This window comes from Paramisgurnus dabryanus, chromosome 14, assembly GCF_030506205.2.
Source record: "Paramisgurnus dabryanus chromosome 14, PD_genome_1.1, whole genome shotgun sequence".
NCBI lineage: Eukaryota > Metazoa > Chordata > Actinopteri > Cypriniformes > Cobitidae > Paramisgurnus > Paramisgurnus dabryanus.
This window is the reverse complement of record NC_133350.1, coordinates 37,460,336-37,476,109: the sequence shown is the minus strand read 5'-3', so window position 1 is coordinate 37,476,109 and position 15,774 is coordinate 37,460,336. Positions and strand designations below refer to the sequence as shown.

At 38.4% G+C, this 15,774-nt stretch overlaps 1 protein-coding gene and 1 long non-coding RNA gene across 2 annotated transcripts in view; one reads left to right on the top strand and one right to left on the bottom strand.

Moving 5' to 3' along the window:
* Positions 1-15,774, bottom strand: part of phactr3b (phosphatase and actin regulator 3b) — a 202,716-nt gene that overhangs the window by 66,647 nt on the left and 120,295 nt on the right. Inside the window, exons 2-4 of the mRNA XM_065272978.2 lie at positions 3,376-3,537; positions 928-1,002; positions 591-743 (exon numbers count right to left, since the gene is read on the bottom strand). Coding sequence (XP_065129050.1) covers positions 591-743; positions 928-1,002; positions 3,376-3,537 — 390 coding nt within the window. The remainder of the gene's footprint in view (positions 1-590; positions 744-927; positions 1,003-3,375; positions 3,538-15,774) is intronic.
* Positions 13,142-14,986, top strand: LOC135764602 (uncharacterized). The gene is made up of 3 exons (XR_010540131.2): positions 13,142-14,596; positions 14,679-14,827; positions 14,918-14,986. It is a non-coding gene; the product is annotated as an uncharacterized lncRNA (long non-coding RNA).

Genomic DNA, 15,774 nt, shown 5'->3' with positions numbered 1-15,774 from the left:
TATTATGTTGACCCAAGGACAAGATTTTTCTAAATAAAACCTAAACCCACCTCAAACCTCAACCCTAACCATAACCAAACCCTAAAATCAGAGGGACATGACAAGTGAAAAACAATGGTCTAGAAACAGCTTATCCTGGTTGTTAGCTTAAACTTAAAACAAACTGTAAACTTATTTCTGAAATCTGAATGGTTGATTGAAATGTTGTCCCAGGGTCATGTGTTTTTTTTTATGCTTATGTAGTTTTTTATGCTTCAAGCATCTTTTGAGAAAAAAATCTCTTCAATTTTGTTCACATTTATTTGCTAAATGGTAAGGTGAGGGTCTTTACCCTTTATCCAAGCTCAAATGATTTAGTAAGCCAAGTTTTAGTCATTTTTAGTTCGAGAAAAAATGACACATGCTGTTCAATAAGACTGTTCAATGTTATTTTAATGTGTAATATAATAGCATATCTTGACCCATAGACAGGATAATGAACAAGTGGCCATCATTAGCACAGCATAACTTCTTGAATGGTTTAAAGTAATCTACTTACAAAAAGAAATCATCATTAAGGTGACCACCACACTTAATTTAGAGGTCCTCACCTGTAGATGTATTTTCATCATCAGAGCCAAGATCCTCTATGGTGCAGGCCAGCGGGGCCAATGGCATGACCTCTCTTCTTTCTTCTTCATCTGAGTACTCATGTGTGGGGGTTTCTGGCTTGTCTGTATTCCCACCACAGATGAGACCAGACTCTGTAAGCATGGGATATAACAGAACAATCTTAAATGCTCTCATCACTTCTTCTACCGTCTCTGCTGGTCAAATATATACAGTATACAGTACACTATCACTTGTACACTGCTGTAACAGTAATAAGACAGGGAGTGGTTGGCACTGTTAGGGCAGTAAAAAGATGGATGTGGCAGTTTTTCTCACCCCTGCAAGCTTCTGCCAGGCCCTTCCTGACTCCATCATCATGGCTCCGCCTGGCGACAACTTTTCTCTCCACTGCTGCAGATACCATACGACATAAGAGTTACATATAAACTTCCCTGAAGACAATCCCACATTTCTCTTGAAGCAATACATTCTAACATTAATATGAACTATTTATTTATGAGGTGTTATACGCACAACACACAGAGGAGATAATAGCATTACTTGCATACACCTTTGATATTTTTTGATATTACACCATTTTAATATTTGATATCTTTTTGATCATTTTAAAAGTTTGATGCATAATATGTGCATAATAATATGCATAATATGTGATATGCAATCTTTTGTTTACAAGCTTAAACGTTTTACGGTTAGTACTGCTAACATCTACCAGCTTATTTTATACTGCTTTGAATGTAATAAAGCAATAAACCCCGAGAAGCAGTGGGTTACCAGTGCATTTTATAACAGCTAAGGGGCGTTGTTAGGCACGACGCGAAGCGGAGTGCCTAAAACCCCCTTAGCTGTTATAAAATGCACTGGTAACCCAACGCTTCAAGGGGTTTATTGCGTTTATAAAACGGTTACTTCATATGCATAACGTTAGCGGGATTTTATAAAATAAAACACAAATAGGTTGTAATTATATTAGTACAAATATTACTCTTCCGCCAAACAAAGTAGTTCCTCAGAATCAAGTGTGACTGAAACAGAGCGCAGTTCCCAACCAACAGAGATGCAGCAAAGACACAATGAAAATATGATTTAAGACTGTGGTGTTTATTTTATAAATCACCATTTATCTAATTTATACATTAACATTTATATTGTGCAACTGTTGAAGTGATCAAATATGCTTGGAAGCATGCTGAACTCTTTCCCCGTCAGCGTTTTTTTTTAAGTTGCCACCCAGTTTTAGTTTAATGCCTTGCAGAAAAATTATCTTCTTTAAATAAACATAAAATATCAAATGAACAGACCATCCGCTTTCAAACAAAAAAAACAAACAAAAAAAAAACGTTTCATTCATCCTACCTTCATTTGTTCTCTTATCACCTCTCAAATTTTTAGCTAAAAGCAGAGATAATTCCATATTTGTGAAGAATTTATGTAAGAGATCAGATTGAGCCATCAAAACTTACACGCTGTGTTTTCAGTGTTGATTGAATGCGTCAGTGTTTAAGTTGGGTAAGATCGCCACCCAGTGGATAATAGCGGACGTATGAACTTGACTTATAAAATCCTCAGACAACAATTTCTCTTTATCGACGAGATGACTCAACAATATTTATTGACATTTATCTCGCCATTAATTGTGCAATTGTAGACAAATTAAAAATATGATTATAGACTGTGGTGTTTATTTTCATAAATCAATACGCAGCAACAGTGGCGCAGTGATACTTATGTAATGTGGTCTGAACCATAGATATGTATATAAAGGCTAGATGGCTCAAGGCGGAGTCAGCTGTGTCGTCACTTTGCGGCCATCTTAGGTCAGTGCTGCCATAGTGCTGCTCCCTGCTGCTGTGGACGGAAGGTGAGTGACATACGCCAACTAAAATGCTCGTAACTTGCTGAATTCTTGACGGATTTACAAACGGTTTGGTTTTTTACAAACGTTATTAACGTGGCTATAATTATGGATGCTTTAACATGTTTCATGAATTTTTTATTTATTTTTAGTATACGTATTCAGTGTCATAGGTACATCTTTGACGTTTATAACAAACCAATCCGTTTGAAAATCGGTAAAAAATTAAGCAAGTTATGGTCATTTAAAAGTACCTGCATCATTAAAACTCAATGCTACGAGTGAGCGAGCGCCCTGTCCTAAGATGGCCGCCAAAATGCGGACGTTCAACTCAATTGGCCATCAGCGCGGACGAGCCATCTAGCCTTTATATACATATCTATGGTCTGAACCGTGAGGTTACCGGTGTATGTTATCACGGCTTAGAACGCGTTTCAACCAATCAGAATGAAGAACCAGAACTGCCCGTTTTATAATGTTTGTTTTTGCCATGGGTGCAGCCAATAAACTTGTATTTTGTAATACCATATATATTTTATATTTCATACACCTTTTATTATCTTTGGCCATACTTCTCTTCCCTACATTTACTGCAAAACTAACTGACACAATGCAATATTGAAAATAGCGTTATAGTAATACATTTAAATTGAACTGAATGATCTTAATAGAGTGTCCTATTGCTTTTTTAAATGGTTACTACACTGTACACAATGCAAGTAAACCTAATATAGAATATTTTAATTTATTCACTTATATAGCACCTATAGCTATTCATAGGCAACTGGCAAGAATACAAAACTCCAAAATATTTAGTTTGTGTGTGTGTGTGTGTGTGTGTGTGTGTGTGTGTGTGTGTGTGTGTGTGTGTGTGTGTGTGTGTGCCTGGTATGTGGGCTTTACCTTACCTGTAGATCCTTGTCTTATTTTCTCAATTTTCTTTTTTCTCCATTTCCATGGCTTGAAGATGCGGCCAAAGCTGGCCAATTTACTGTTACGGCGGATGGGGGGAGTGCGGACCCCAGACACTAGACAGCCAGAATAAAGAGATCTCTGGTGATCCATCACATCTACATCATAAAGACAAGCAGAAATACTATCAAAAATGCTGCTATTAACCTGGTTAACCTTTTAGACCTGTAATATCTGCTACAATTATCTGTCTCAGGTGATATGATCCCAAGTAGACAGTTGTTAAATCAGCAATTTACCGTTTACAGCAGGGCTATTCAAATCTTACCCTGGAGGGCCGGAGCACTGCAGAGTTTAGCTCCAACCCTAATCGAACACACCTGAGCAAGGTAATCAATGTCTTCATGATCACTAGAAAATCACAGGTGGGTAAGTTTGATTAGGGTTGGAGCTAAACTATGCAGTGCTCCGGCCCTCCAGGGTAAGATTTGAATAGCCCTGGTTTACAGTATCCATAGCAACAAAGGAATATTTAAGGTTAAATACAATTATCTCTATTAACAACAGCACCTGAAAAAAAAACAGCACCTGTAAAATGCTGTTAAAAATACCTCAAAAACATTTCCAAAGTTTGTGAAGCAAAATTTTTTAATACTTTATACTCTACGAGTTCACCTCCTTGACAAGAAGGTGGGACTGCTGATATCCGTGTTTGGCGTGCTGTCCCGGGGTGAGAGTTCAGAGCTGGGGAAAATACCCCCGAGGTCGGAACGCTCGTCCCTTGACCGAGGAAGGAGCCCCGGGCCTGGGGCGTGCCCTGACCTGGGTTATCCCCCTGGTGCTGAGCTAAATGTACGTAGTGAGGCGAAGGGGTGGAGGTGGGTTGGAATAATTCCGGAGAATGAGGGTAAGGAGTCTTGATTATTTATAGAGCTGGTGCTGAGTTGTTATGGTGATTAGTAATCAAGAGCAAGCCGTGTTCATTTCTAGATCGGCTCCTCCCAAACCTTGTTTATAAAGCATCATTTTACCAGTTTGCCTCACTGACAAGAAGGTGGGACTGCTGATATGCGTGTTTGGCGAGCGAGAGTTCCGAGCCGGGGAAATACCCCCGAGTTCGGAACGCTCGTCTCTTGAACGGGAAAGGAGCCCCAGGCCTGGGGCGTTATCCCCAAAGAAAGCAGGTGGTGCAGGACAGCCGCCGAAACAACAATCCCAAAAAGGCTGGCTTGAGAAGGCGAGGTGCTGCCCATGTCTGCAGCCATTTTTAGAAAAGGTAGCTCCAAAATATGCACTGGAGTGCAGTGCTGTGAAAAGATAGGTTGGAAGGGACAGTAAAAGTGGGGGCAGAGGTCTGGACCCAAAGGCTGTAGTTTGAAGAATCTAGGGGCTCTGAGGGAGCAAGGCTGCTGCTGCACCTATATATAAAGAGGAGAAATTGTGCTCTGATGGAGAGCAGGGTGACGCTAAGGAGTGTGCAACGTGTAAAAAATAGCATAGGGCTTTAATTAGCTCTAAACCATGAAATTAGTGCTGTAAGGAGCAAGGTAGGTCTCCAGGGGAGTGAAGGAAGCCCTATGACGGGGCTGTGCTCTAGGGGAGCCGAAAGTGAGGTAGTTGGAAAAGAAAAGCTCCTGCGGGAGCAGTTCTGCTGAGGCAGTGATATAGCATGAACTCTGCTACGCAGAGCATGCGAAGGAAGCACTGACCCCTGCGGGGGTGGTCGCTGCTGCGATACAGGCTTTGAGGTTGGATGAAGTCTGCTGCGGCAAAGCAAGAGGAAATGGCACGAGCATGTGAAAGAAGCACGGGCCCCTGTGGGGGCGGTCGCTGCAGCGATACTGGCTTCGGAAAGTTGTCTACTATGGCAGAGCAAGAAGGAAAGGCACAGGCCCCTGCGGTGGTGGTCGCTCCGGCGATACCGACCTGAGTTGGAAAGGGAAGATTTAAATGGCAGAGTGTGTGAAAGAAGCACGGGTTCCTGCGGGTGCGGTCGTTGCGGCCATACTGGCTTTGTAATTGGGAAGGAGTCTGCCACGGCAGGCTTCGAGGAGATTTGTGGGGATGTCTACTTTGAAGAGTTGCTGGTACTGGCCTTTGCGAAGGCGGGGATGTGGATCGAGGGTGATGGTGTGGTTTATGTGGTAACCTGGCGCCTGTTCCCTGGGCGGTGAGTGAGGAATGCAAATTAAGTCTTGGTGATTTTGGCTATACCTTGACATTTTTAGGTACAGGACTGAAATTTGTCCTTATTTTATTCTGTTGTATTCTTTATGTAAACAGCCTTTAAACAACATACATTGATTTGACACGCAAAAACATTTGTTTTGATTTCAGATAAATAATTTTGCGCGATCCCGTGTGATAGGCTGTGTCTACACTGAAATTCTGTTCCCTAAATTCCCACAAATGCAACGCGAAAACCAGAAGGCATCAATGATCCCTAGGTTCCCTTACCGGAAGTCAGGTGACCTTTTCAAAGTAGCAAGTTGTACTGTGTTTTCATTAAATGTGACAATAATTACATCAAGAACAACCACCTCAACCGTTTGATATGTTGAGCTTTCAGCCCTGAGGTGGTTTGAAAATTGTATAACTTTCAACCGGTGCTTCACATAAACTCTGGACACTGATGAAAGGTAGGTGGACACGAATACACATCTTTATCTTGTACTGACGAAATTTCATCAATAGTGGAAAATTGGTAGTCACTTTTCCTGTAATAGACCACAGCGAACATCCTGTCAGAACGTTCACTGCAGGCATCGTCCTAAAAACCATGGGTCTGAATATGACAAACTAATTCCAACTAAATGGCCCATTCCAACTAAAAGAATAAATGTTCACGATTTCATTTGAAAGAACTAACGAAAATCTACCTTCTGATAAAGTCTATGCAAATATCTGATAAACTTAAAAAGTAACAAGCGAAAACTGGCGAATAAGCAACAGGCCGGTTCAGGGCTGTGTAAAATCTGTCTGTCAATGACAGTACCTGCACGCACCACAGATCCCCCTCCCCCTCGCGCGCGTTACAATATCACGTGCATCCGCCTTATGTTCATAGGTCTTTTGGTTTGAATGCAGCGTGATGGTGGAGAGAACATTCACTAACAAACTTCCGATTCCTCGGTTAACAACTAGATCTAGGAAAACAACAAATGAAAACAAGGAAACAAAGATAGAAAGTAGGGGTGGGCTGTATGAGCAAAAATTCATATCAAGGTATTTTCCACTCTTCAGCCGGTATAGCGGTATTACAGTATGTTGCCATATATTGGATTTCACATGTTTTTTGTAAGAGAAATATTTATTGATTGGTTACCTGTATGTGTACATGCCCTGTTTTTTGCTTTGTTTTCTTTTTCTTTGTCTTTTTTTGCTTTAGTATTGTATTATATGATATATGGTTGATTATTAAGCGTTATTTTTCACTCTTGTATTTTTCGCTTTTGGCTTATTTAGTTTCCTTTATGGTATTATTATTGTATCTTGATATATATCTTTTGTCTTTAAAAATGTGGTTTCTTGAAGTTTATTACAATTTTTTTTTTCTCGTAGTACATTATATCATGTTTTGGATGGATAGGATGTTCTATTGGACATGCTTACGTAATACATTCATGACTATAGCCAATGGTTGATTGCCAGTAATGATCATGGGTGTATCCTTATCCACATATGGAGTGATTGGTGGAGGAACCAATAAGAGGCAGTAGCGCCTAATGACGTGTTTTGAAGTTGTGACACTGATTATGGGCTAAGCCCGAAACGTTTGTCCTTTTGTTTGTTATGTCCTGTTAACACTTTTCGGAATTTTAATACAGTTTTTGTATCTGATTAAGTCCCTGAGTGCGGTCTCTTTTCTACCACTACACCTTTTATCTTGGAGTTACGCACCGGGCATACAATTTAGACATTGGCGCAGACGCCACTTTTCTCACGCCATATGAGATAAAACATTTTGGAGTCACACTGTAGTAAACCTTATTTAAATTAGTGGCAAAATTTGTATTTTTAACCTTATGTTACTAATAAATGAGGGATATGACATAGACATGATTTTTTTATCTTTTCCCATTTTTTCCTTTAAAAGTGCCATTGTGTGGATGGGTGGACTCATCTTCTTATGCATATTGTCACTAATATGGGAAGTAAGAAAGTATGGAAATTAGTATGGTCATTTGCTGGTAGGCTATGTGCCTTTTTACAGTGTTTTACGCTACATCCAACAACTTTAAAGCTGTGTGCTATGTATATCTTTTGTCTGTTTGATTTATAAATATACAAAGAACAAGATTTTCTTTTGGGAATCTGATGGGAAATGCCATCTCATTTTAAATTATTATTAATCCCTGAACGCATTAATAAATGCAGTTTATTAATACAAGTTAGTTATATTAACAAATGTATTTATTGCATTTAATTTAATTAACCAGCAGATTCACAGTGCCAAAAACACTCCACTCATACGTTTTTATGCGTAAATATGCACTATGTATTGTTTAATAGCCTCTCTACTTAATAAATCTGCATTAAGACAACGAAATTAACCATTAAAAGGCTGTTTTTAATGTGTTTGGTACGTTATCCGCTGAAGGACTCTGAAAGCGCTATTCATTTAACCGTAACTCCTCAACCATTTGGGCTATCCCAGAGGAAAGGAAAATCAAACATGAGATCTCCTTCTCAACTCACATCTTTCTCCTAGACAGAAATGAGATCAAGTGAATGTCAAACTGAGACATAAGCCTAAGTCTCCTGCTTCTCACATGTTTCTCCTGAGACAAAAAATTACATTCTTTCATGTTTGTCTCCTCTTAAGCTTCGTAAGAGATCTCGGTAACATCACTAACTGTGCTCAGATTATTTTTGTTAAATAGAGGCACTCACATTCTCACATTTGTCTCCTCTAAAGCTTCATGAGAGATCTCAGCTACATCACTGACTGTGCTCAAATTATTCTCCTTAGATAGAGGCACTGATATTCTCACATTTATCTCCTTTAAAGCTTCATAAGAGAACTCAGCTACATCACTCACTGTGCTCAGATTATTCTCCTTAGATAGAGGCACTCACATTCTCACATTTATCTCCTCTACAGCTTCATAAGATATCTTTGTAACATCTTGCACCGTGCTCAGCCCTTACGAAACAATAATACATGGGAATATATTGAAAAATATACAACCCCAAATCAGAAAAAGTTGGGACATTGTAGAAATTGTGAGTAAAAATAGGAATGGGATAATTTACAAATCTCTTAAACTTATATTTTATCCACAATAGAATATAAATAACATATCAAATGTAGAAAGTGAGGCATTTTGAAATGTCATGACAAATATTGGCTCATTTTGGATTTCATGAGAGCTACACATTCCAAAAAAAGTTGGGACAGGTATCAATAAGAGGCCAGAAAATTTAAATGTAAATATAAAGGAACAGCTGGAGGAGGACCAATGTTTAGGAATGGATATGTTGTCCCATTCTTGTCTAAAACAGACTTCTAGTTGCTCAACTGTCTTAGGTCTTCTTTGTCGCATCTTCCTCTTTATAATGTGCTGAATGTTTTCTCTGGGTGACAGATCTGGACTGCAGGCTGGCCATTTCAGTACTCAGATCCTTCTTCTATGCATTCTTGATGTTGTAATTGATGCAGTATGTGGTCTGGCATTGTCATGTTCAATTCAATTCAATTTTATTTATATAGCGCTTTTCACAATTGTTAATTGTTGCAAAGCAGCTTTACATGAGTAGATGTAGAGGAGAACATTGAAAATCAATACATAGTATAAGAAGTAGAATATAGCGGCTAAGGATAAAAAACCGTGTAAGCGAGCATATTAATAATGTCACGTATACAGTAAAGTGCTAAGTTAAGCCAAAGTTGGCTGACTCTCCCTGGGACTAAAAAACCCCCTAGGAGAAAACCCAATGGGAAAAAATCCTAGAAGGACAAAAAACCCTAGGGAGAAATTAATATTTATATTTATATGTTGGAAAATGCAAGGTCTTCCCTGAAAGAGACAACGTCTGAATGAGGGCATATGTTGCTCTAAAACTTGGATAAACCTTTCAGCATTGATGGTGCCTTTCCAGATGTGTTAGCTGCCCATGCCACACGCACTCATGCAACCCCAAACCATCAGAGATGCAGGTTTCTGAAATGAGCGCTATTAACAACTTGGGTTGTCATTGTCCTCTTTAGTCTGGATGAAATGGCGTCCCAGTTTTCCAAAAAAAAGAACTTCAAATTTTGATTTGTCTGACCACTGAACAGTTTTTCACTTTGCCAAAGTCCATTTTAAATTATCCTTGGTCCAGAGAAAATGCCTGCGCTTCTGGGTCATGTTTAGATATGGCTTATTTTTTGACCTATAGAGTTTTAGCTGGCAACAGCGAATGGCACGGTGAATTGTGTTCACCGACAATGTTTTCTGGAAGTATTCCAGAGCCCATGTTATGATTTCCATTACAGTAGCATTCCTGTATGTGATGCAGTGCCGTTCAAGGGCCCGAAGATCATGGGCATCCAGCCTTGACCCTTATGCCCAGAGATTGATTAAGATTCTATTGAGTTTTGGATAATATTATGCACTGCAGATGATGATAACTTCAAACTCTTTGCAATTTGTCTCTGAGAAACTCAGAAAACTATTTTTCGCCACAGCATTGGGGGAATTGGTGATTCTCTGCCCATCTTGACTTCTGACAGACACTCCCACTCTGAGAGGCTCTTTTTATACCCAATCATGTTGCCCATTGACCTAATCAGTTGCAAATTAGTCCTTAAGCTTTTCCTTATATGTACATTTAAATTTTCTGGCATCTTAGTGCTACCTGTCCCAACTTTTTTTGGAATGTGTAGCTCTCATGAAATCCAAAATGAGCCAATATTTGGCATAACATTTCAAAATATCTCACTTTCAACATTTGATATGTTATTTATATTCTATTGTAAATAAAATATAAGTTTATGAGATTAGTTAATTATTCCATTCCTTTTTTACTCACAATTTCTACAGTGTCCCAACTTTTTCTGATTTGGGGTTGTATAATGTGACATATTACATAATACATTTCCAAATCATATTTTAGTTGTTTATGGAAAACCAATGAGTTTAAAAGACAAGTTTATTTATTCTATACTTAGGATATGTAGAACACATCCCCAATTATGCATCAGTGTCTTTTGGGAATCTTATCCAAGTTGTAGGCTAGTCAAAACTGGTCAGTTGTATCTGGCATTTACAATCCGCGATTGAAACTGTGACCACAAACATTACTAACTTGTGAATAAAAGGCAATAAATCAACTATGCCTTCACGAAAAAAACATCTTTTTATTTAGGCCTAAATGTTTTAATGTGTTGACACAAACAACTTTATTTTAATGTTTCATTGATACAATAAATTCGTAGTGATGTCATTTCTTGATGATGTCAGGAACCAGTGAATCGGCTTTTTGAACCGGTTCAAAGAGCAGAACTGTCCGAAAAGAGCCGGTTCGCGGAAATGAATCAGACTTTGCATCACTTAGGCTGGGTTCACACCAAAAGATAATCGGGCTGATTTTGGGCCGATTTCCCTCCTTCCGACAATCCATGTCCCGAGTATCGCAATGGTTTTACAGATTATCTTATCAGATTTTCCCTTGGTGTGAGGTATGTTAAGAGTGTCCGAACCTGCTCGGAAGAACGTCGGAGCCATGCCGATTGCGAATCAACATGTTGAATATTTACGATCAGAAATCCTGATGTGTGTGGGGAATCCCGAGGACAAACGCGAGCACGCTCTTGAGATTTTCACGTGAAACGAAACCATATCCAATCAGAAAGTGAGATGATGAAAGACAGAAGCAGCGTCTGAGCAATAAAACTTTCTGCAAGACACTAAAGAGCTCTCCCATCTTCATTTTAATACAGTCTCATCTATGTCTTGCCTTCTCCAAATTTACTTTAGTCTCATTTATATCTATTTGTATGTTCCCTGGGCAATTTTATGAGGAAAATGTGAAGTCAAATCTGAAACCTAAAGTGGACACAGATGAGAATCACAAACATAAATGCTGAGCTTAGTAGGAGCAATCTCTGAGTGAAAACACTTTCTCTAATGAGTCTTGAAAGAGATTACAGCAAGACAATAAAGAGAGTTTTAGGAGAAACATCTGAGACACTGCTGATACTAGAACAAGAGCTACATAAAAATCTCAATTAAGTCTCAGATATTTCTCATGTCTCCGTTGTGTCTACTCTTATTTCTCCTAAATGGATTTTAGGAGAAACATCTCAGACAGTGCTGATACTACAAGAAGAGCTAAATAAAAATCTCTAAGTCTCAGATATTTCTCATGTCTCAGTTGTGTCTACTCTTATTTATCCTAGGAGAAACATCTGAGACACTGCTGATACTACAAGAAGAGCTAAATAAGAATCTCAATTAAGTCTCAGATATTTCTCATGTCTCAGTTGTGTCTACTCTTATTTCTCCTAATGGATTTTAGGAGAAACATCTGAGACACTGCTGATACTACATCAAGAGCTAAATAAGAATCTCAATTAAGTCTCAGATATTTCTCATGTCTCAGTTGTGTCTACTCTTATTTCTCCTAATGGATTTTAGGAGCAACATCTGAGACACTGCTGATACTAAAAGAAGAGCTAAATAAGAATCTCTATTAAGTCTCAGTAAAAGTGCTATTGTCAGATTCCTTGAGGCATGCAGAGTCAAACGATACCAAAAGGTTTTCGGTCGGCCATTTTGGGGGTTGGCCATTTTGAATTTTAACTTTTTTTGTCGGAAAGTTATGAAATTTGGCACAACACCAAATTTGGAGTGCCTTTGTCAAACCCGATAGCGCCACCAACAGTCCAAATTTTCACTTGCATTTTTGGTTATAACTGCTGACCCATACGTCATAGAAACGCAACCATATGACGTCATTTCCGTTATTGTGTTATTTAGATATTTTGAAATATTTGAAACATAGCATTTTACGTAGAGCGCGAACAAACGGATTTGAGGCTATATCTTTGCCAAAGTAGTTTTGATGGCAGTCATGACATGAGGGTGCGTGCACAGTTTCGTCACAGTGCCACATAGTGTTCACGAGATTTGAAAAATTTGTATTTTTGCTTATATCTAACGCTAACTTGCTATTAAAATTATGGATTTGAGGCTATATCTTCGCAAAAGTTTTGCACATTTATGTGTGCATTGCCAGTGGTTAGTGTTGAGGTGTCCATGAGTGAGACATCTAACCGCAACTGTTATATGTCATAAAAGTCATGAACTGAGCGTGCATGGAACGGTTTGTCACAGGGCCACCTAGTGGTCATGAGATTTGAAAAGTGACTGTTTTTGCTTATATACTGCAAAATTGAGTCCAAATCATGAAATTGCTATTGTTAGATTCCTTGAGGCATGCCGAGTCAAACGATACCAAAACGTTTTCGGATGGCCATTTTCAATTACAAAGCATCCCAACTTTTTCAAACTCCTCCTACAGCGTTCATTTGATTGGCTTGGATTTGGTACACACAATCTAGACTCTAGACAAAAAGTCATAAAAAGATTTTGATAGACCAATCAGTTATTGTATGGCGCATCAACAAATAATGGCGAGCACGCCGAAATGGATTTGAGGCTATATCTTTGCAAAAGTTTAGCATATTAATGTGCGTATGTCCAGTGGTTCAGTGGTTAGTGTAGGTTGTCTACAAATCAGAAGGTTGGTGTTTCAAACCCCAGCTCCCCCTGACCAAGTGTTGAGGTATCTTTGAGCGAGACATCTACACCCCAACTGCTCCCGATGAGCTGGGTGGCTCTCGCATGGCTGACAGTGTATGAATAGGTGAATGTTTCACAACTTGTAAATGTCATGAACTGAGGGTAGTAGTTATAGTGGACCGGCATTCGTCAAACTTTTATGACCCCCTCCCCCACCCGGTGACAGTTGCTGTCTGACAGGTCGTTTTTATGACCCTTTGACAGGGGGGCGGGACCATCAATCAAAATCTGTACAAGTTGTCAACTTTAGACAGAAAGTATTTAATGGTTTTATGACGGGTCATTTAGTGGTTTGTTTATTCCTGAGTGTGTTTTATGTCAAGCGTATGCTGTCATTAAACATGACGGCTCGTGTGTGACATTTGCTGTCTATCACCCCTCCCTTTTCGACCCGTGCGCTTCTCAATACGGCCTGCATTTCTTTCACAGGGGTGCGTGTTGTAAAGCGATTAAAGATTTCTAAAACTCAATGTTGGTAAAACAATCCCCCATTACGGTGTCAAAAAAGTAAATGTTTATTTTAGATTTTAGACAAATCATGAACAATGCGACGATTAAAACATTTGTTTGTAACATCACAAGTTATTTAATGAAATATACCGTATACGTGTATAGTTTAAGCAATGATCTGAGCCATAACCTTCGGAGCCGGCAATACTATAATCTTTAGACGAAAGTCTAAACTAAATAAATTTTTAAACGGTTCAGGAATTCCGTGAATCTTTTCATAACCTGCACTATAGTTTCACGCGTATTAAAGATCCGGCGGTGCCTGACAAAGCGCCGGGTGAGCGTTCATATCTGCCATTTTAAAATAATGTTAATAAATGTAATTCTGTCCACTATGGCAAAATAGGATTTTATTTTAGATTTAGGGGAATCTTTAACCAAGTCTCTGATTAAGACATGTGTATACGTGCACAGATGGTGACAGAGAAACTTATATATGACGTTAATAAACTTTTAAATGTTTTTAAGACTTATTCACCCCATTTTGGGGTTTTATTTTTAATTAAAGGCTTCTTAAAACATGTGTGAATATGTGTATATTATACAAAGAGTCTTATATTGTCTGCTCTGACAAAAATAAATTATTATTTTAGGTTTAGGGGAATTGACTGCGTGTGTCTTATAAATACAACTTGATAATACGTTTGTTTTGTAAAGAGACTTCTTTAAAGGCACGCAAGAATAAAATATTTTAGTTGTAACTGGTTAAACTTAAAGCCGATATTTTCTATCGAACTAGTCTATTTTCTGTTCAGACACAAAGTTTTCTGATGCTGATATTATGTCAGTGTGTGTTTGTGTGGGGGTCGTGTGATGTAATCTTTGAAAGTTTATGACCGAACCTTTATTGGGGAGCGACAAGAGATCTCCCGGAATCAGTTTGGATGGAGCAGAGCTGTTATACTCAAGTCTATTGGTATGTATGTGTTTCGCTGTGTTCGTTCCAGTATTTTGTCTGATTTATTTAAAAACTAAAAATTCGATCTCTGGTATTGCAGCGAAATTGTCTAAACTGGTGTTTAACTATTCCTGGTAAATCGCGGAGAAGAGTGGCCTGAACAAAAAAGTCAGACCGAGACTAGAACATCCCGCAGCGTAACACGGAAATCTTGGAACAAAAGAGACGCAGAGTGGATCGTGTTGTCCGGTGTGTTTTTATTTAATCCTGTTACAATAGATTTAAACAAACTGGTTTGGTTTAATATTTTCTAATAACATGTGTTATCTGTTTTTAAAGGTTTGGATATCAGCGGCAAAGCGAACGTTGTGTGTACTATTGCAAGATCTATAGCGGATCTTCACGGTACGTTTATATTGTATAAGAAAAAAGTTTTAATTGTTTTATTTAGATATTTGTCCTAATAACTTGTTTTTATCTGTTTTCAGGTTAGGATACAGACCACAACGCTTTGGACGTATCTTTAAAAAAGAGAAAAATCGGAGACTTTTTGGATTTGTCTGGGACATTTTAAACATTTTGTGGCAAATTGGATTTAAAACGTTTCGGATACTGGATACATGTGTTGGATTTGTCCACAGTGCTTGTTTAAGACGTCTTCACCTCATTTTAGGGTTTATTTTTAATTAAAGGCTTCTTAAAACATGTTTGAAAATGTGTATATTATACAAAGAGTCTTACATTGTCTGCTCTGACAAAAAAATAAATTATTATTTTAGATTTTAGGACAAATGTCTGCGTGTATCTTATAAATACAACTTGATAATACGTTTGTTTTGTCAAGAGACTTTTTTAAAGTCACGCAAGAATAAAATATTTTAGTTGTAACTGGTTATACTTAAATCTGTTATTATCTATTTAACTATAAGCTATATTTTTCTGATAAGCCTTAAACAGAAGCTGCTCTGTGAGCGTCTGGGTGTTTGAGATAATTCACATTAGGGGGCTGCTTGTAAACTAGTGTCTTTTAAAACCGCCGTGGTAATATGTAATATGGTAACTCTGTCAAAAAGTAAAAGGTTTATTTTAGATCACACCCTATTTTATGGCAAACAATGCAGACGCATTAAATTTTATTTAATGAAATATTCAGCATGGGTATAGCAATGAACTGTGCCAAAACCACCGGGGGCCAC